The sequence below is a fragment of the Antedon bifida genome, chromosome 5, assembly GCF_963402885.1.
Source record: "Antedon bifida chromosome 5, ecAntBifi1.1, whole genome shotgun sequence".
NCBI classification, from domain to species: domain Eukaryota; kingdom Metazoa; phylum Echinodermata; class Crinoidea; order Comatulida; family Antedonidae; genus Antedon; species Antedon bifida.
Window position 1 is genome coordinate 8,248,551 of NC_136230.1, and position 22,070 is coordinate 8,270,620.

Here is a 22,070-nt window from a genome sequence, read left to right on the forward strand (position 1 = left end):
AAAGCAGGCATTTGAAACGCAAATAAATGGTATCATTAATTTCTCATTGTATCCCCAGAAGAGGATATACATCCTGAGTGGCCCCTTAAAACTTTCGAAATGTTTTGAAACGCTTCCTAGCAGGTAATAGTGTTTAATTTGAATTAATTAATAATAGGATACATATGTCTTATTTTAAACTGATGTATGTTGTGTACATTCTATTCCGGCACTATTTCGTAAACAAATAAATCATTATTTACCAAGTATTATCAGATGAGAAAATTTTTAAAAAATGAACTTTAAAAGAGGATAGTAATATGAAGTATGCATACACATGTAGTAATATGTAGTAATCGTGATGATTATTGAATAATTTACACCACAAAAGAGAAAAAAACCCAAACAATAAAAATTGAAAATATTATATAATAAACTCGGGGAGTTCATTCACTCTTCCCTGTTCTCTGTTTTGTTTAAATCAATTCACATTCATTGATATATAGGCCTATTATCATTCCTAATTATCTACTATCATTGCTACAGTATTATTTTTCTGCACTGGAGCTTTGTTATTTCACATACATTTTATTTTTACCCTTCATTATAATTGTTTACATTGACAACAGTTCCATAGAATTTACTTTAAAAATAAATTTGTTAAGATTCCTAGTAAATAAACTGGTTATGTTATTTCGCGATCAAAGTGTAACATTTCCGTATGCTTAGTCATAGCTGTTGAATTATAATGTAAGGAATTGTTTAGCGATGAAAATATTAATATCGGTTTGCTGATTAGCGCCCTCTAGAGTTAATGAAAGAAGTTTCATAGCCAAAGGTAAGCTCTGTCTACACTGTCAAACTTTATGTGACAAAAAATGTGATGTGCCCATATATGGACATGATGATGTCATATCACTACCATATAATTATGGGTACATCCCACTTTTTTTGTCAAAGTAGTTTGATAGTGTAGACAAAGCTTTACCCTTATTAGTTACGGTATTACAATGCTATCTATAAATATAACATTAATTTCTTTATTATTCATATTAATAGAAGAGGGAAATTCACTTAAAGATGTGACTCATCCACTAAATAGTATTGTAAGTTTTAATAGATCTGGTAGAATTCGGCAATGCAAAGTTAAAACCAACCGTTTTAGAGACTCCTTCTTCCCATATGCTTGTCATCTATATAATGTACATTTGTTAAGTTAAGTTAAGTTAAGTTAGTTAAGGTGTTGCGTATTTATATTGTGTTTTAAATTTTATTATATCTATGTTTCTAAGCTCAGGAAAACAAATACCATATATATTATATTATGTGACAATAAATTGAATCTTGAATCTTTTTTTTCTGTTGTTAGAGTACTGTGCATTTTGATTTATACCATCATTCATTCTAATTCTATCTTTTTAATTTACTTTGACATAAATATATACATTTATATATTTGTTTCATATTTCCTTTGTCAGTGTAAATGCCCCATTTTATTCTATTTTTTTCTGTGTAACCTCTTCAATACAATAATCTATTTAATTACTAGACACAGAATTAATTCTAAACTGACCGGCGGTGATACAGGCCTACTGAAAATGAATTAATTGAAACGATGCAGATGAGGAAATCTGTGAGAATGAGAGAAAAGCCGGCCCAACCCAACCGAGATACGAACCCGGAACCTTCTGCTTGATATATGCAGCCTCCTAACCATTGAGGCCTTCATGGTGTTGTCCAAATTCGATTATATATATCATAATATGTGGCGTTACAGTACAGAGAATCGTTTGTTGATCATCAAATGTCGATGATTTTTCATCTTTCGATGTATAATAGACCTATAATTAAATTCCTGCATCACAAATAGAATACCCCTCACCTGACTTTTACCATGATTTTGCTAAATCAACTGCTGAAGCTTTGTGAATCGACCACAATAACAAAGCAGCACGATTGGATGGTGCGGTCGATCGAACCGGCCATCGCACGCACCTCTGGTTGGTTGTCAGTTTTGCGGAGCTAGATTCGCAGGTCAATAACGATTTTCGCACTTTAACTCCAAGCAGAAACGGGAAACATTTGCATAATCACAATACCAATATCACATTTTGATATTGTTGACTGGAAGCTGAGTGATTGTTTCGATCTTCTGGTCCTGGACACGTAGCAGGAATCATCTGTTTGGTTCGTTCAGCAAAACTAAAACACCAATACCAAATGTGTCCTCAATTTTAGGCCGTGAATATCTAAAGAAGACATGTGTGTGAACACATATGATGTTTAAAGTGAAAAAGTTTTGAATTATTAAGGATTGCAGATTTTAGGTTAAATAAAAGCCGACAAAATGACTTTGATTAGGAAATGCCTTTGGTGTGGTGTTCGCCGAGGTTCAATCTGTGCTGCCATCTCCTCAATGGTAAGTATGTTTATATTAGTACAGTAATACATTTTTCGATATTTTGTATTTTTTAAAGATCATCCTGTCTTTTCCCTGAAATAATTTGTATTTAAATGTGTACGCCAAAACGGTTATCTTATTGCTTTATCTACAATAAACTCAAAAACATTTCGGACGGATTAAATTCAATTCAACTTTATTTAACTCCGAAGGCCCAGCAGAACTCATGGTTTTAAAAGTACAAATACAATTGAATTAAATAATATATTATCTATAGGCCTATACAAAAGTATTATTATGTATGTAAATGACAGAGGGCGTAAAGAGTGTATAAAATCTAATATATTTATTTTTGTTTATATAAATAGTAAAAACACAGAGCTACTACGGTACTAATTAGGCTAAAGAACATTACGTAAAGCAATAATTCGTCACTTTAAGACGGCTTAAATGTTAGGTACTAATGCATACAGAATTTCAGTATTATGTATATCAAACCATTTCTCAATTAGGCCTACCGTACAATGAAATCAAGCAGTAATGTTGAACATAAGTTTGATACAACCATGGAGGAATTATTTTCCTCCATAATATAACATTGTTTGAAATGTAAGGCATTACTGAAAATGACAATGCTGTGGGGTGTCATTGGCAAATCTCAAAAGGTACAAATAAGCTAAATCAAAACGGTAAACCAGTACTCAGAAAGTTCCAAGCTTTTTGGAAAACATCAGAGCTAATGAAAATCGAGATGTAGATACATACACATGTGTAAACCAAAAGATAATCACAGATATGAAGTAATTATACCATACTGACTGAGACTGCAGTCTGTACACTAATAACATCCTTGACTTTAACATGAACTGTATTTTATTCGATTATTACATTTTCTCCAATGAATTATTGTACAATGCCGCACATGCACATGCGACTTCAAACGAAGTGAAATTTAAATCCGGGTTGTGAGATTGATAAAAAAAAAGGTTCACTACTGACTTGCACGGGGACATGCGAAAGTTACGCCTGAGTGAGAGAGGCTTATCTAACTAAATATCAAAAAGAGAGGGGAGGGAGATAGATCATCCAAATAGTGAAATGAATACTGAACTTCAACTACTGTCCTATCTTTTGCATAATTTCAAAGGTTGTTTGGGTTGTGTGAGAAAGAAGGAACTCAATGAGAGTGGCTGTGTATATCGTAAATTCGAGGAACTGACGAGTATAAACTGAACTGGGATGTGATTGCACAAAAAAAAAGGATGGAGGCCCAGACTTAATTATATAAATGTTGTAGGCCTATTAGTTCTTTATTTGTGTTTTTCCTATGCATTTAGAGTGGTAATTCGTATGTATTATAATTATGCACTTTATAAATGAATACATTTTAGTAGTGCGTCTAAATGTAAGTGTAAGTCTAAATAATAAAAACATTTGATTTACACTGTAGCTTAACTTCTTCCCTATAAACTAATTCTCTACCATGATGAAACACAATAACAATATGTCTATCCATTATATCTATAATATGTTCTATATTAAGAGCATCTAGACCTTGTGGGTAATTTCTCAATTTGATTTACTTCGATCTTGTCGCTATATCATGGCCTTCATTTGGTTACCAGGCTGACAAATATCATCATAATTTCATAATGACGAATGATACGATAGGTTTTGATTTTATTAATTCACAATATTAACGAAAATTAATAAAGAACACAGGAACCACAAAACAATATTAGGCTTATCAATTGTTTTTTGAAAATATTTGTGAATGTCTTTTTTTCAGTACCTTAGCTCAAGTAGTATTTATTTAATGTACCCGGTAGTAATCAAATAAAATCAAACGTAGGCATATATTATCGAAGACTCTCCTAAATACACGTTTATATAATATAGGTTTATTTGTTTATTTTCACACAATATGAAAATAATACGAAATAGTATGTAAATATATCAAAGTAATACTTGTGTGAGGAAGACACAGTCACAGAGTTTGGACCTCCACCAACAATAAATAGATTTTGCGTAATTCATTCATTCACTTCCTTTATTTCGGATAGAACATCCATATACAAAATCATACAAATAAAAAAGAGAAAGGAAATTAACTTCCACATAAACAATCTACAATATCCTAAAATATCAATTTGCACCAACGCCGATGTAGGTTGGATTGTGGAAGTACGTTAGCTATGGTTTTAATCAGACTATTACAACTCTCATGAATTCTGTTCTTAAAATTATGAATGGAGTTCCTCCAATATTCATAGAATGAGGGAACGTTATTCGGTACAAATTGTGAGAATCAAGATCAAAACAGATTCTATAGGATCAATATGCCTAGAGCATTGTCACTCCATACCCTATTGTTACCAATCGAATCGAATTGTGTGTAAAATCGAATTCTGAAATTCATACACACTGGTTTACTAAAAGCACGATATGATAGTAGTTTGTCTAGCATAATCGATTTCAAATTCCATCGTCCTGAATTCAATCATCTGATAAATGATGGTGATCACTGAAATGATGACATAATGATCTTTATCATCAACATCACGACAACAAATTTATTATCATTAGCGAGATTATTTTTTGTTAATCCATGGTTCGAACCCAGACTTTGGAATTAGAAAACCACATGCATGAGATGATGACCATCAGTTTGAACTCTGACCTTAGAAATAGAATTCATGTTTTGTATTATGCAAAAGACCTCTGGACTAGACTGTCATACTAATTGTTATACTTCTGTAGACTACAACTTACTCTAGCTGCTACAACTTCAACATCAACACCATTTCAATCTTCGTCACAACTGTGTTCTCAAGTATTTCTTTTTTTTTGTTACAGGTATATTGTGTTCTTACCTTCATATGTGCTTTCTACGCTCATAAACATATTCGAGTTAAAGACGGTGAGTATTACTTTTTGATGTATAGTATAACCGGTTATAAGTTGATATTTGTACCGTAATAATTAGGAGGAATATGCCAATAATGAGTGAGTGGCTCACTCGCTCCATGGTTCAAGTCTGATAAGTCGAATAAGGTGTACAAACCGTGCACACTTTAAAGAACCTAGTACATAGAGTAGGGGTTACACCGGTGTACTAGTATACACATCCAGTCACTGTCACTTACAGTCACAAATCATAACTGGGTCCTCTGGGAGACCAGTCTTTGACTGAAGAGGCTACTCAGTATAAAGAAATAAATGAAAAAAAAAATAGTATTCTCTCTCTACGCACATTCTTTATCCTCTGTAAAAAGTACTAAGAAGTGTTTCTTTCAGGAATAATTTCCTCTCCATGCAAATCCTTTATTCTGTATAAGATTTCCTAACTGCTAAAAAGTGTTTCTTTCAGGAAGCGTGAATTATAGCCAAAAAGACTACTTTTTATAGATTCATATTGTCAGCCAACTATAGTGTTTGGAAACTAATTTCTAAAAATATCTCATAAAGTAACATTATGCCTGCCTAAGTTAATTGCCCCAGAGGAAAACCTTTCTGCCAATCAATACCGTGTTCGCGATTTTAAAAGCGTAAGACTATTTTCCACTTAATAGAATCTATTCGCTCGAGTTGAACATTTCTGAGCTCTGATTGATTACGCATTTTTCACGTCACAACAAATAGATGGAAATAATGAAAACATGTGCGCGCCAACGTTTTCTATTCGCGTTAAATTGATTTGCCTCGTGGAAAACAGTCTTCATGACAATCAATTATGTATATCATTCTACATTACAAATATGTACTGCGGCACCATACTAACCAGATTAAAACAAGCTAAACAAACTGACTATGTACTTTTGTAGGCCGGATTATCAATACAATTTAAGGAAAATCTTACAGCATAGATAGACTTACTGGCACCTCCTCATTGCTGGTACTGTAGAACCCCCTTTAAAGGGACACCTTCGGGACCAAAAAACAGTTGATAGTGGTATATCTTCTGAATAGGGGTTGGTCATAGTGTTAAAATCAGCGTTTGTTGTAATGAGATTTACTGGCGTTTGAGTCATTTGATTTGAGTGTTACGATGTACAACTGAACGAAATAAAAGAGATTATCATACATCAACATGATCTAAATTTACTGTAAATTAAACTATATAACAAAACATATTTTATTTGATTTGTAACAATTAAGTCGATAAATCATCCTTCATAAGTTTTCTTTATTGAACATATTTACTTGATATTATAATCCCTTCTCAACAACATGTTTAGAAACTACGGACCATATATTTTCTATTTCTGTTAAAGGCTTGATTACGATACTAAATTTAGTTTATTTCTTGTTTCAGAACTTGAGGAATTGAAGTGGCTAACGTACGTTACATTTATATTCTCAGTGATGAACTTTATTGCATCAATGCTGGTCATACGAGGTATAATGGATGTAAGTAATTAGAAATATCTCAATACAGTAATAATTGAACACTTTAAAGCCTTCTGATATCATGCTAGAATATTATCATTCTATGATTTAGGCCTAGGTGCGGTTTTTCTACACAGAAAACTGTTGCAAACAAATGAAGAAGGAAACTTTTGTTTTGTTGCGAGCTTGCCGACTGACAAACTTTGGAAAACATTTTTGTCTAAACTCAAAGATTGTAAACTAAAGTGTCCTAGTGTAGACTAGCTTCATCTCGACAGTGATTGAGTTCTCTGTTGGAGTCCTCCATGTCTAGTGTTGTTTGTATTGTTCATGTACAATTTCGGAATAATTTAAATTGAATTGAATTGAGCTTTAGAAACTTTATCAAAATGTTGTTTTGCTGCGAGGTGTGCCGGCTGACACTAGCAAATTTTGGAATACATTTCTGTCCAAAGTCAGAGATTGTAAACTAAAGTTGCCTATAGAAACTAACTTTAGAAACTTGATCAAACTTTTGTTTTGCTGGTTAAATATAACTTATTCTTGCAGGATCGACGTGATTCTCGTATGCTTTTGATACCATTCATTGTGTTAATGACCATGTTTGTCGGTGTCCAATTGGTCGGCTGGATTCAGATTATACTTACGGTTAAAATTGTAAGCAAATAACCATAGTATCTTTAATTATACATTCTTCATTGTTTCAGCAACATTATCTTTATTACCGTTGCGTTACCATAGAGCTATAATCTTGATTGTCATCATCATTGCTATCATCATCGTTATTATCGATCAGCACATTTATAAACATAATCATTTGTTATTCATATAAGCCTACTTTCCACTAGGCGAATCGAAAGAGTCAGCTTATACGCATGCGTATTCATGTTTCCATCTCCGAAATCCCTCTCTACGAAAGCGTATAAGCTGACGCTTTCGATTTGCGAGAACACATTCGCGTAGTGAAAAATAGGCTTGGGCCTAAGTAGAAGCTCTTCTATGACAAGTTTCCATTCATCATTGTTCAATGATTGAGAAACAATGCCCTTCTATAGCTAGTTTCAATCCCTCCCATTGTGAACCTTGCTATTTTAGCTTTTACACCAATCCCACCCAATTTCACTTATATCCACAGTTTCCAGGACTTTCTGCATCTTCACTCCTGAGGAAGATCAAAGTATATTGATCGAAACGTTGAGAAACACAAAAGTTCTTTTCAGAACTAATATACGTGGTGTACCGCACACTTTATATCAACATTTGATTTCGCCATGCAAATCCTCAAACAATAATCATTATTATCATAATCATCATCTCTTAGGTCGACCACTAATCCATCAGCATTTTTTGTTCTACCCAGCCGCCTTAAGACCTACGGTGATCGAGCTTTTGCAGTTGCAGCTCCTAAACTGTGGAACAATCTTCCTGATCCTATTAAAAATGCATCCTCTATCATAGTTTTCAAAACACTCTTAAAAACCCATCTTTTTTCTTTGTAATTTCTTTCTGATTTTTCTCTCAGCGATTTGGGACAATCTTTTGATTGTATAGGCACTATATAAATCGAACAACATTACATTATTACATCATCATCCTCATCATGATCGACCAGCAACATTTATTTCAACTTAAGCGCCTTATTGGGTATGAATGTGAAAACATTTTCATCTGGGTATATTTATTAATAACAGAACAACAGAAGTGCAAACCAGCGAGGATATTTATGTTTTTTAACTTTTTCTTTCAGCTTATAGTAGCAATTATGTATCTATTAGGCACCTGCTTTTCTGTGAGTATTAGTTTTCTTCATAGATATGATATTCGTGTTATTATACCTTAATATAATACCAATTCCATTCAAATCGTCATTTACAAATACCAGCACACTTATATTGATATTGAAATAATAATTGGAACCTTTCAATTTAAATTTTCAGATTTTTATGAACTTATGTGTTATTTCTCAATATCAAGAGCTAAAGGATGGTCGGGGAACAAAAGCAAGTTACAATACAACGGTACGATTAATATTATGCATTGTTTAAACTTTAGCAATAGGAGGCACATTCCATTAGGCTCATTTCTCGGGAACGGGAAAATAAGTAACCGTATCCGATATTATCTTTAACAGAAAAACAACATCACCGTCCGAGGCATAACTCCTTACCTCAAGTCGCAATAACTTTTATTATTATTTTATCACGAAAATTTCTTAAGGTGGTGAAGTTTTACAATTTAACTTTTTATTTATTTTTAGGAAGAGCCTCCTGTTATGTACATAGCTGTGTCGGACCGGATGACCCTTCCATTCTCGAAAGTTGGTTCAGATAGTGCTGCAGTATATACTACAAGAGTACCTTCTCCATTCGATCCCCCGTTGTCGAGCCAGTCTATGGGTGGGTCAAAATCAGTGGAACCGTCTCGCAGATGGACAGGAATTGATTACGAATATCCCGCAAGACCACAGTCGTCAGCTGCGGGATCGTACGTACAGAATTTATGTCAGCACGACGGGGCATCAACCCACACTGAATCTACATTCTTCTTCCCGATGAACACCACAGATAACAATGATGAACACGATACTGTAGATGCGATTGTACCATCCGCTCCGTCAGAAAGCGGTTCATACTTGCCGGTTGGTCGCGCACTTTCGTACCCGTCGACACCGGCCAACAACACGCCATATATGTCGTCGACTTTAAACCGTAGAACCATCGTTGAAACTCGCAACTCGTCTCGATCTTTGTCGCATTTGCCAGAAGTGGCTGGCAACCAACATCAGAATGGTAATTTTGGCGTGAGGCACTTTGCAGCACCTCCACAGTATCATAGCATCTCGATGAAAGAAAAAGTGGAGAGCATTGTCTGAAAAAATGTTGCTGAAATTACGAAACAAGACAATACATTTTATTAAACTTGGGTTCCACTTACTAGGACGTAACGTAACGACGTATGCTCAAGAGTTGATTAATCACAACCGACAGATTTACTCAAGCTTGGTTCCCAATAGGACGCAACGTAAGGACGCAGACAAAACGTATTGATGCAAAGTGACGACGTAAGAACAGAATCTTGCGTGTCACAAGTGGATCCGAACACCGTACGTACGTCGCAAAAGAGATGATTCAACTTGTCATAAAGAGGGGGTGGGGGTGTTGTTGTTGGGGGTTGATATGTTACGTCCTTGCGTTGCGTCCAACGAGCTTTACGTGGTTGTAGCTTTAACCTTCTTTAAGACTGAATATGCTATAAACTCAATGGATTCCAAGCAAAATCAAATCTAGCTTTTATCTTGCAGGTGAAGGTTAATTTCTAAAGTTTTAACAATCGTAACAAGTAGAAATAGGCCTAATGGGTAGTGTAAAAGTATGGCCATAGAAACGTTGCTCGGTATAAATTCCAGAGATTTTAGAGAATTTAAAGTATGCGCTACGGTAATTGTAAACAAACCTGAAAAGTTTAGAATGATATTTTAGCTTTTTTAAACTTGCTCATTCTAGTATTTTAAATTTATTCTAATTATTACATAGTAAGAATAAAGGTGTAGTTGGATAGTGTACAGTGATAGGATAGTAAAGTAATATTTATTTTGTATTTCATATAACATTATTTGAAAAACCCATGGTGCGCAGACCGAATTGCTTTTTAACATTTTCATAAACGAAATGAATACGGTAATTAATAACGTTATAGGGATATAAAAGATTCTGGCTTATAAAAGGTATGGTAAATCTTTAAGTTAGCTAACCCTATAAACACATACCTAACTCTAGGTAAACCCAAAAAATGAAGAGTCTTGCCATTTTCAGTTTAGTAAGGTTATTTAACCAGCATTAATTCATAAATATTAACATAACTAATATGTATTTTGATTAGTATACATTATTTGAATAAAGTGATAACGATGTACGGTATTTTACTGAGTCAAGGTAATTTGTCTGATTGAATGATGCAGGCAAGGATTGAGGCCTATCACTAATTGACAATTGACAGTAGAATGAAAGAAAAAAGAAAGGAAGGAAGAAAGAAAGAAAGAAACAATCAAAGAAAGAAAAAGGAAGAAACAAAGAAACAAAGAAAAAAAATTAAAACACTTACTGAAACTACAGCTGAGAAATAAACCATAACGATTCTTTGTGCAACAATTTTATAAAATTATCGGTGTGTGTGGGCCTCTGTCAAATTAGGACTAGACTTTTGTTTTCAAACTTTTTTTCTCAAATTTACGCGCACGCTTAATAATTCAGGACAGTGGTGGATTTTCAGATCAGTTTTCTGCCTGAAAATATCAGTTTGCTCTTATATCAAGAGTGAAACATTGCCACAGGGAAAAAAGGAGAGGGCGCGCGACGACATTTTTAGAAACATTTTCTAATAATAACCTTTGACATTATAAAAACTGCGTATCGAATTTGTCATGTTTTTGTACGAAGAAAAATTAAACCCAAGAACAAAAGAAGATTGAAAAGTTAGTACTTAGTCATAAATTATATTTCGAAGGTGGTGTGTGAAACTGTATTAAAAGCCTATTAGAGGATTGTGTGTGTAATACTGTTACTTACTACTGTGTCGCTGTATCGGCGATAGTCTCTAGTTAAGTAGGCTAGGCCTAACCTAGGCCTACCGGACGGACTGCTGGTTTTAACTCATCGAGCATCACTCATGATCATGTATGTAGGCTTAAACCTAGGCGCGCCTAGGCCTAGGCTATATAGTTAGTACGGGAAGTACTAACCTTACTAAGTACACTATGCCTAGGCTAGGTCAAATATTAATAAGCTAAAGCTAGGACAATTAGGATAGAAAAGCCCTGCTATCAGATTCTAGGTTGTCGTAAGTTTACTCAGATAAATGTCTTACTAGGCCTATGCATAATAAATAAGATTTAGCTTTTAAGTGCTAATATACTGTACAGTTCAGTAGTTTAAATTTAATATAATTTATAAATTGAATCAGCCAGATACAGACCTCCCTCCTAAATGCAATTTGCTCCCGGTATTTTGGATAAAAAATTATTCCGATATTTATAATTTCTATTTACTCTAGATAAAGAATAATTAAAATTTATAATAAATTCTGTTCATGTATTTTTTAGTTAATGAAATATACTGTATACAATTTTTCTGCCTTTTGCACACCTGACATACCCATGTTTTACATTTTTAGTAGTGCCCTCTATGGTTTGATATATTTTTCAAATATTATAGCACCCTCTATAGTTTGGACATTTATTAAAACCTCCCAAAATTTCATTTTTCAAAGTTGGGAGGTCTGTACATATCAGCAAGGTTTTAATATTATGAATATGAAATTGGTAAAAAGGTACAGGTATTATATAATTATTATTATATTTATTTTATTCACCAAATAGAAAACAGGACACTAAATATGGATGGAATTCTAAGAGGATTGATGGTTTCAAACCACAAAGAAGGTTTAAAGAAAGGACTTTTAACTAAACTCTGCACCAACCCTGGAAAGGTTGGCACAGTAGACGAACTAATGCGCATCTACAAAACAGCAATGGCTTGGATTGTCTATAGCGATTCCGACTTTGAGGAAGAAATGGGAACAATGGTGCTTAAAGCTTGGGGCAAGCAGGATCAGTTAGCATTTAGGGACTTCTTATTACAATACTGCCACACTATTGACTTGGATGGCTTTGTAGAGATTGATAAAACTATCAATTTTATTCATATATGTTTACGTACTATGGATGATAAACGACCTTTCCATGGCATTATACAAGAGAATGCCATTGCTCTTGCAAGAGATAAAGCACCATTAAGTTCTTTAGCTGCTCTGAGTCGACTCCTTGTCGATATTCCAGAGTGTATTCCAAAGGCGGACAAGATGAAGGGTTTATGTATAATGTTGATAAAATGTGTTAATAGAGAAATAATCACTCGATCAGATGTTAAAAAGCAGAAGGACGTTGAAGCAATCAGTGCACTTCTACATTACATTTGGCATAATAACATCACCATAACAGTCATCCCGTCTCTGATGGAGGCATTTAAAACGATCTCTTCTGTAGATCGCAATGTTCCTAGTCCTTCAATTGCCATCGGTGCTCTTGTACAAAGAGTACCAGTAGCAATCATCAAAAAGATTACGAAGGATGCCGCCTTTGATCAGTCAATACCAGATGTGAATATGACGGCGGCATTGGCTCGTATGATTGATTGGCTAGAGTGGCCTGGTGTAAAGAACATTCATTTGTGGATCGTTGCATTCCTGAAGAACTTAGCGGCAGCAAAGAAGTACTCCATTTTGATTAAAGTATCCTGTGAATCCATCGTACAGGTGTGTAACTCACTAGCTTTCTATTTGTGACCTAGGAACTAGTTATTTCATGTTAATACATGTTGAAAGATTAGCATGTGCTTACTCACTTCATTCCTCAACAGGTCATAGGTTGTCGAAATTGTAAGCTACCAATTTCCTCGTACATTATAGATGCATTTTCATGTAACTTAGGCCTAAATCAACTTAGCATGACTACCATTTTTTTTCTGTAGGTATTCAAAATGCTGAGGTATTCTGATGTACGTGAAAGTTCATTGGCTGTTTTGAGACACATGTTACTAAGCTTTCAACACCAACCGACAGCTTTTCATAAAGTAAGTGAACAATTAAGAATCATGCCAACTTCTGAACTGAAGTATGGGGAGACCATTGATTCCAAACCAGTGTACAGTCTGTGAACTCTTATCAGCACCAAAGTCCTGGCTATTCTCACTCGGGTGATCTCATATCCTGAGACTGTTACCTGGATTTTTAAAGGCAGAAAATCGTCACAAGAGTTTTAACACTAACCATGCCATTTATCTCTCTTAGATTGTAGATCTTGTGCCAGATTTAGTAAAATCATGGAGAGATTTAGGATTAGATGAGAATCATGAGCATCTAAAGAAGCTGGCTGAGTTGACCTACTGTCAGATGTATCAGCATGCTGGCTATCCTGAGCTTTATCAGCCACTTCTAGATGTCTTTCAGGTATATTGTTTGAAAGATACTATAACAAAACTTTTGGAAAAATTCATTCATATTTCAACAAACTAAACCTAAGTCAAATATCTGAATTTTCTAGATCTATCAACATCCAGGTTAAGACAATTTCAGAAATTCAGTTACAGTATCTCCTAAATAGGGATCAATTCTAAATAGGTGTTGCCTGTAGTGATATCTCATACCGTACAAGATCAAGTGATAAAATACAGTCAAAATTGTATCAAAATGCTTGTGTTGGAGGCATTTATTTTAAGGGGACATTCCCTATTATTATTATTATTATTATTATTATTATTATTATTATTAAATAAAATTGTATATCATTTTACATCTGGCTGAAATAACAAACAGTGGTCAGATTTATCAAACATGCTTAGCAAAAAAAATCATCTTAACTTTGTTTGCCAATAATTTTGCTTAAATCTGTTAAGTGATTACTTAATGATTTTTTTAAGTTTCTTGACTTAAGCAAAAAGATTGATGAATACCAGCCAAACTATTAAACATTTTTATTTAACTATTTGTATCAATTTGTAGGACATTCCACAGCCAACAGAGGAGTCGATGAAGCAGATGCTCCATAAGAGTGCCTGGACTTGTAAAGACTCATACAGCGATGGCAGGGAGACATCTGCAGCCAAGTCTGAAACTGGAAAAACGGGTTTAGTTAATCTAGGCAACACATGTTATCTCAACAGCATTGTACAAGCTCTGTACATGACCAATGAGTAAGTGTAATAGCCGAGCTGTTAAGGCAGGGGCGTCATTTACCGTACCCAAAGAGCATGTGCTTGAGAACGACTTGTTCCTAGGTCTGGTGCTGGAATACCGTAAATCTAATTATAACCCTGGGTTATTATTCTTTGATTGTTTTTTAGGATGGGTTACTATTAGAAGGGGGTTACTATTAGAGTAGTGGGTTACTATTGCTAATCTTAAATTAGGCACCTGAAAATAATAACCCACCCCAACTTTTCCGGTCAGCAACTCATAGCAAAATAATAATATATATTTTATTTTATAAACTCAAAAACACTCAATCCTCCCCCACTCCCGAGATCAACATGCATTATCTCCTTTTTTTCAAAATACGGCTGCATCATAAACAATCCCATGGGTTACTATTAGAGTAGTGGGTTATTATTATAGATAATTGACTTATAAGGTGGGTTACTATTAGAAGGGGGGTTACTATTAGAGTGTGGGCTACTATTAGAAGATTTACGGTAATGTCTGCAATAGACTTAATTTCATTTCATTTGTCTCACTGTTTTTCTCACTGTGGTCCTTTATTTCTAGATTTTCAGATGATATACTTTATGAGGATACAGTGTCATCGCAGAAAATACGCACTGAGATACGAAAGTTATTTGCATTCATGAAACATTCTAATGTGAGTTGTATTTACTTTATTTAATATTAGAAGGAGAATAAATACCATATTCAGACTCGAGTGTTTTAAATGTCATAATGTTGTTTACCAGGTACAGTACTGATGATTTTGCTTCCAGATACCATATTCAAACACACTGAGTAGAGTATCACCTTTAGTAAGACCCAACAAAGTGTCCTCTTTTAATCCCCTGTATAGGAGTGCCCCAAAGGAAGAGTTCTACTGTATTCAGTGTCAGTTTATCTCCGGTTTGCCAGAATTTAGTATAAAACTTGTTATATATATATTTATTATTTCTATTATTCTAGAGGGCAGCATTTGAACCAAAGAAGTTTGTTGAGGTTGCTAGGCCCCCATGGTTTACATTAAGGGCTCAACAAGACTGCTCTGAATTCCTTAAGTATCTGCTAGATCGTCTTGATGAAGAAGATAAAACATTGCATAAGCTTCCACAATGTACCAAGGCTGCCACCACTGAAATGAACTTAAGAAAAAACTCCTCAAATAGTGGAAGTAAAACAAAAACAAACGATAAACAATCTGATGGTAAACAAAAGAAAAGAACTGTTACTGAAAAATACTTCAGTGGCGAGTCCTTGACAAGGATACGTTGTTTAAATTGTAATCATGAATCTATGAGGACAGAGATATTTTATGATTTACCATTAGCGTTTCCAGATTCAGGAGACAGCAAAAGCATGCTTGGTGGTGATCCTAACTCGGCTCGCAACCCAAGCAACCATAATCCGGAAAGAGACAGCCCCGAAGGTGGGCCATCATCAAGTTCAGATGCAGTTCCAAAGCTTATCGGTCCAGTGAATTGGCGACATGATAGGTTTACTCAGAGTGCAATACCTGAGAGTAGAGTGGAAGGTGAAACACGAACAGGGCCAACACCTTGGCACGATTCGGATGACAGTAACAAAGAGGTTCACATTGAAGAAATGCTTGACCACTATATATCACCAGAACTGATGGAAGGAGATAACAAATACAACTGTGAAAACTGTCTAAAGTTACAAGATGCAGAAAAAACTCTTGAAATAACACAATCACCCCAAGTTTTAATTCTAACGCTTATGCGCTTTGCTTACGATGTTAAAACGTGTGTCCGAAGGAAGATATTAACCGATGTAAAGTACCCACAGGTTTTGGAGTTACCGTTGACTCACACGAAAGACGGAAAGAAAAGACCTGCAGAGACGGATCTTGCTGAAAGTGCAGATGCTCCTGATAATAAACGCAGCCGACATAATGGCAAGTATAGAAAAACAGATCCATCAAGGTCGTCGCAGAAATACACTTTATCTGCTGTTGTCTTTCATTCTGGGTCATCATCAGAAAGTGGTCATTACTTTTGTTACGCAAGAAATTTGAAAGGTCAAAAAGAAGGTTCCTGGCACAGCTTTAATGACTGTCGTGTAACACGTTCAAGCTATGAAAGTTTTAGTAAAGTCATGAAACATTTTAACCGCGATTCTGCATATGTTCTGTTTTATAAACGTTCAGATGATAGCGTAGATGGTGAGAGTGAAGCTGCGGCTCTTGTGCGTGCGTTACCTAGCCATTTGAAGGAGTTAGTTGAAGCAGACAACATGAAGTTTTTAAAGGTACTGAAAGTATTTTTTGTCTCTTTGTTGGAAATTAATTATCTGAAAATACAAAACAAATAATTATAAAAAAACGTACTATTACACGATTGTGCAATAGAATGTGTTGTTGCATGCCATGGGACCCACAATCATCCAATCAAATGACAGGAACTTGTTTAGGTGTGTTATAATGACAATTATATGAGTTGAAAGTACCACTGAAACTGTTTTAAGTAATCCATTGTAAATTGTAAATCAGTCATCAACAATATATTAATCATCTCTTTTTTTTAAACAGGAGCAAGAAGCAGCTGCAAAAAGAAATCAAAAGCGAGTGAGCTATAGTACAGAGAATATTAGTTACCACCGACCAGAAGATTCAGATGACAGAGATGGCCCTTCTCAGGGTTTCGGTGGTGGAGGAGGAGGGGGTTTCAACACTCATGTCAATAGATTTGTTTGCTAACTTTGGTACAAACTTGTACTATTTGTCTAAAGTAAATTTTTATAGTGAAGAAAAAAGGTTCAATTAAAAAAAGTGTGGTGTTGTCCCTTCTTTAAACCTTTATATATATCCTCTTCTGCCTTAACCACTCCACACCCACCATTATACCATATAGATATATTCATATATAGTAAAATCTGAGCATTTAATTCTCTCATTTCAAAATGTTTCTATGTTGTAGTGATGTCAATAATGTCTCAGTGTTATATATATTTAGATACTAACAGAGTAATTGTCATTCATATAATTTCTAAGTAGGGAATGATCTTTTTGATCTATAGAACAAAAAATCTTACTAAGAACAATTTTAGAGAAGACTCCCCTGTGTCTGTTTTAATTTGATACCAAAATTATATAATACAATATTATTACAGAAAAATAAAAGGGAAATCATGTCCCATGATATCTATCTTCGATGGGGTTTATTCTCGTAAGCAAGTCACTACCATAAAAGATGTGAGAAAATGAGCATTTCACTGTATGAGACTATACAGAGTAGTGCCATATGAATTGTGAATCCAGAAAATTAAAAATGATACTGTATTTATTGGTATCTAAAAGAAATATCCTAAATCTTTTATTTGGTTTTAAACCTTTTTTTTTTAAATTAGTATTTAAAAATAAGTGATATTTTTATTAAATTATAGGTGTTGAATAATATAGGAATGGTAATATATGTTCAACTAAATGCAGGGTTTATCCACCTTTTGAAAATGTAAACTAAAATGGAATGTTAAGAGAAACGTGTTTTGACAGAGATTTAATATTTTTAAAATGTATTTTGTACAATTTAATTTAAATATAATACGGTAATTTTTTTGTATTGTTAATGCGTACCACCATATTGATTTTATGTATACATTGTACATACCTCCGCACTAAACCTCGAATAAAAGTATCGGTTGTAAAGTGAATATATGATGATTTTTACGTAGAAATGTATTTTAGGGATTTTGGTTGATGATTTATCAGTAATTCCCAATGTGCATCTTTCGTTCTTTTGTCCTTTCTGCGAATTTGAGATGCATGTGCTTTAAGGCATATCATACCAAGATTTCATAAACCTATGGAGTCGGCTTCAATTGGCTGATTTAGAAATTTAAATTCCAGAATTAGAGGATGTGAGCCCTCTATTGAATATACTACAGAAGTGTAATGTCTATACTATTATACCATTTTGTACTTGGAAACTATAGATCATTAATTCTGGTATATTCATTGCTGACTGATGTTTACATAGTGGCCCCATCTAGAGTCTACCATTTATGCTAGGCATGATTTGGAAAATCTAGCATAATCTGGCATAATTCCTGGAAAACCAATTATGAAGCAGTTGATTAAGCATTTTTTTCTAGCATTTTTTAAAGGAAAAATAGCATAATTACCAAATCTAGCATAATTTGGCCAAGCCAAAAACTGATAAGTTTTATGTTGGTATTTTTTTTGGTTTTGCTTTAGTTGCACATACCCGTATACTGCCCTTTGGTACAAGGTTTTAGTGACAATTGGCCATAATTGTGTCCAGCATAATCTGACATAATTTTGTTCTGCTGCCTAGCACAATTTTTTTTTAACCGCTGGCTACCTGGATCGTGAAGAAGTATGAAGTTACTGCAAACAAGTTCATACAGGAAAACATGAGATGATGCTATTTCCATATCTTGACTGAGAGGATTTCAAACCTACTCTCCTTTCTCACAATTCCATTTGTTGCATATCATTTTATACGACAATTCCATATATTGCCATTTTCCTATGAAAATTGCAATATACAAGTACTGATCCATCCATAAATAAGAATCTCAAACATGCTAGATCTGCCAACAACTTAGACAGATTTACATCCTACTGGTATTATTTGGAGGTAAAACTACAACCAGTTCAACAGTTTGGCCTATGGTTTTCCACTTCTGGTGCGAACTGCTCTGGTAAGTTCTTCCCGACTGTAACCGTAACTATGAAAAACAAATTGTACTTTTAATTGTGAGCTTGCTAAAATCATGTGATTTAAATTTAGTTCAGGACATGTGTTTCAAATTGTGTAAATAGGCCCTTCAATTCTTTAAAAGTCGGCCATCATGGCTTGTAATTGATTATTTTTCAATGTTCTGAATGCAGAAGATTGTGAAAGTCTCGCCAGGTGTGTTGGAGAATTATGCCTTTAATAAGATGTCTTAAAAAATATATTCAGCGTACATTGTGTTCGAATTAAAACTTCCCTGGAAATTATATATTCATGAAATTCAAATAAAGGCATTAATGCTGACCTGGATATAGAGGCACCTCTTGCAACCTAATTAAATGACCTGGGAGTCCTACAGCAGAACAATGCAGTAAGTACAAGACTATACAGTTGATATAAGTGTAATTATAAAATGATATTCGTAATCACTATACAGTATATTAACATAGTTTTGTTCTTAGTAGATGTTTAGATGCTAAGGTTGTGCAGATGCTACACAGAGGTTTCATATGGGGTGAGTTGAGTATGTTTTTGTCTCGCTTTCTAAAGTTGACTTCTACCCCTTTTACATTTGCGTAGCAAAACCTGCAGTTTGCACCCACACAGGGTGTTAATGAAGCTAATTTGGAGTTCAGGGGTACACCAGGGACACAATGTGAAATGTACGACTCTAAAATAGTGGAGTTGGTTTAAGGGTCAGAAGGTCACCCTCACCCACATATTTATTTAATTGTATTTATCATCCATAGTGACAGTATTTAAGCCTTTTTTATTGCAAAACTGTGGCGTTGCAGGATTGTTATGAAGAGGATCTCTCCAGAGTTTCTATTCTATTCGTGGGTGTTTCTTCAGAGTTTATTTGCGGTGTAAAGTGAGAGTGGTATACAATTACACGATTCACACACAATACAAATGTGAAAAAATGTGACAAAAAATGAGATGTTGTAATCGTAATGCTAAGATACAATGCATTCACATGCTAGGTTCTTTTGTTGTATTGTGTAAACCCTTATTTCTAAAAAACCAAACTAATATAATTATTAAGGTTGATATTATGATTCCTTTGTTGTGTTGTTTAAAAACCTTGTGATATGCGTCTGCTATAATTATAAATAAATTGTACAATATGGTATTAAAGAAATAATATTTGGTGGGTATACAGTGGATAATGTTTGCTATAGCACGAAAATAAAAGTTTAATAAAAACACCAGAAACGTAAAATTCATTTTAATTGTTATATTACCTATATTTAGTCATCTGATAAATTGTTTTTTCCTAATTTGTTAAAAATGCCTCTCTATTTATGTACAGGATTTTACTGTGTAATTTGAACTATCACCACCTCCCTTCCACTGATAAGAAAATGCTTATTTTCAACAAAATCGTGTAGCAAAAAAAAAAAAATAATGAAACATAGGAGAAATTATAGATCGATAATTATTAGAATGTACTGTATGATCAATAGACATTTTTTGCTCGCACCTGGCCTTTAAATCCCGCTTTATGGTATCCTTATACCTGAGTTTCTGCCTTCCTATGTTTATAAATGAATGAAAGAAGCCCTAAATCCAAGTGTCCCCCTCCCCCACCCCATCGGCCCAAAAAACAAATTACCACTTCCTAATTTCTAAACGTAACCTAGTGTTTTTGTTTTTTGATACGGTAATTACTTTTAATTTAGGAATGTTAAACAAGTACAATGCCCTTATAAGTACATTCAATAATCATGCTTTTTACTTCAGTTTTAAACGTATTAATAGTGATTAGATAGTAAAAGCATAACTCCCAAGAGTAAACAGCGGAAATGTATAGATAAGAGAATTAATGCAAGAGTGTGTATTGATTCCGCGCACTCTGTGTTCAATACAATTGAATAATAAGATTATAGATATTAAAGTCTGTGAGTAGCAATATCTAAATTCAACGAAACAAATATGCCGTGACAGCTAGGGGGTATAGGCAGATCAAATGTTTTGTTTCTGCAACTTTGTTGGCCTAGCTGAGTGTAATGCAGTAATTATAATAAGCTCCTGCTCCAGGTGTCTCAACAAATCCATAAAGTGATTGTAAATATTATTGTGAAATATACTATTCTCTATATAAACAAACAACACAATATTACATTTAAGACTAGAGTATATTAAAATATGCATTGTAACAAATAAAAACAAATGTTATACTACAGTTTTTGTTAAGAGGGTGGGGGATGCAGGGGGCGGGTGTCTTTTTACTTTTTAAGGTGAACCCCTCAACATTGGTGAAGAGCAGCAATTTCCTATGATTTGGGTGCCAGCCATGTTCTTTCAGAATCATTATACTGTGTAATAGAAAGGGATTTTTTTCTCATCACTGCCTGGTGTTTTTCCCCCAACCTCCACACCCTCCCTTGATAAAATTTCAACTTGAATATTTATATATAGTTTGTAACTTAACAGTAAATGTTCGTAATATGAATAAAAAAAATGTCAAAAACTTAAATTATAAATATCAGACCAACCTTTCTTGTTTGATATATCACATTATTTTACATATAACTTCACATTTCAGAACTATTATTAAAAGTAGTGAGAGTGGCAGTACCATTTGAATATTGGATATTAAGTGATCAATTCGGTTAATGCAAATTAAAAGCTTTGATAACGGATGGAATTTTGGAAAGTGCATGAAATGAACTAGGTCTCGGTTGGGCTATTATATAACTAACCACCCTTAATCTTCCCACTTACGGATTTCCTATTTCTAATGGTTGAGAATTCCTTTGCTATGTTACTAAACCTGCAACGCATATAAATGAATAGTTTGTGGATATCAATTTAACATTGTGCTTTTA

At 34.1% G+C, this 22,070-nt stretch overlaps 2 protein-coding genes across 2 annotated transcripts; both read left to right on the forward strand.

Annotated features, from left to right (window-relative positions):
- Window positions 1-2,095: 2,095 nt before the first annotated feature.
- On the forward strand, window positions 2,096-10,203 carry LOC144842253 (uncharacterized). The gene is made up of 8 exons (XM_078698663.1): window positions 2,096-2,398; window positions 5,237-5,300; window positions 6,696-6,790; window positions 7,319-7,426; window positions 8,517-8,558; window positions 8,707-8,787; window positions 9,027-10,076; window positions 10,110-10,203. The coding sequence occupies exons 1-7, from the start codon at window positions 2,327-2,329 to the stop codon at window positions 9,639-9,641; spliced, it is 1,077 nt and encodes a 358-aa protein (XP_078554789.1). The 5' UTR covers window positions 2,096-2,326; the 3' UTR covers window positions 9,642-10,076; window positions 10,110-10,203.
- Window positions 10,204-11,183: 980 nt separating this feature from the next.
- Window positions 11,184-18,190, forward strand: LOC144842299 (ubiquitin carboxyl-terminal hydrolase 38-like). Its single transcript, XM_078698732.1, has 8 exons — window positions 11,184-11,240; window positions 12,144-13,078; window positions 13,294-13,395; window positions 13,613-13,771; window positions 14,324-14,514; window positions 15,086-15,179; window positions 15,488-16,789; window positions 17,070-18,190. Exons 2-8 carry the CDS (start codon window positions 12,161-12,163, stop codon window positions 17,235-17,237), a joined length of 2,934 nt encoding a protein of 977 aa, XP_078554858.1. The 5' UTR covers window positions 11,184-11,240; window positions 12,144-12,160; the 3' UTR covers window positions 17,238-18,190.
- Window positions 18,191-22,070: the final 3,880 nt, after the last annotated feature.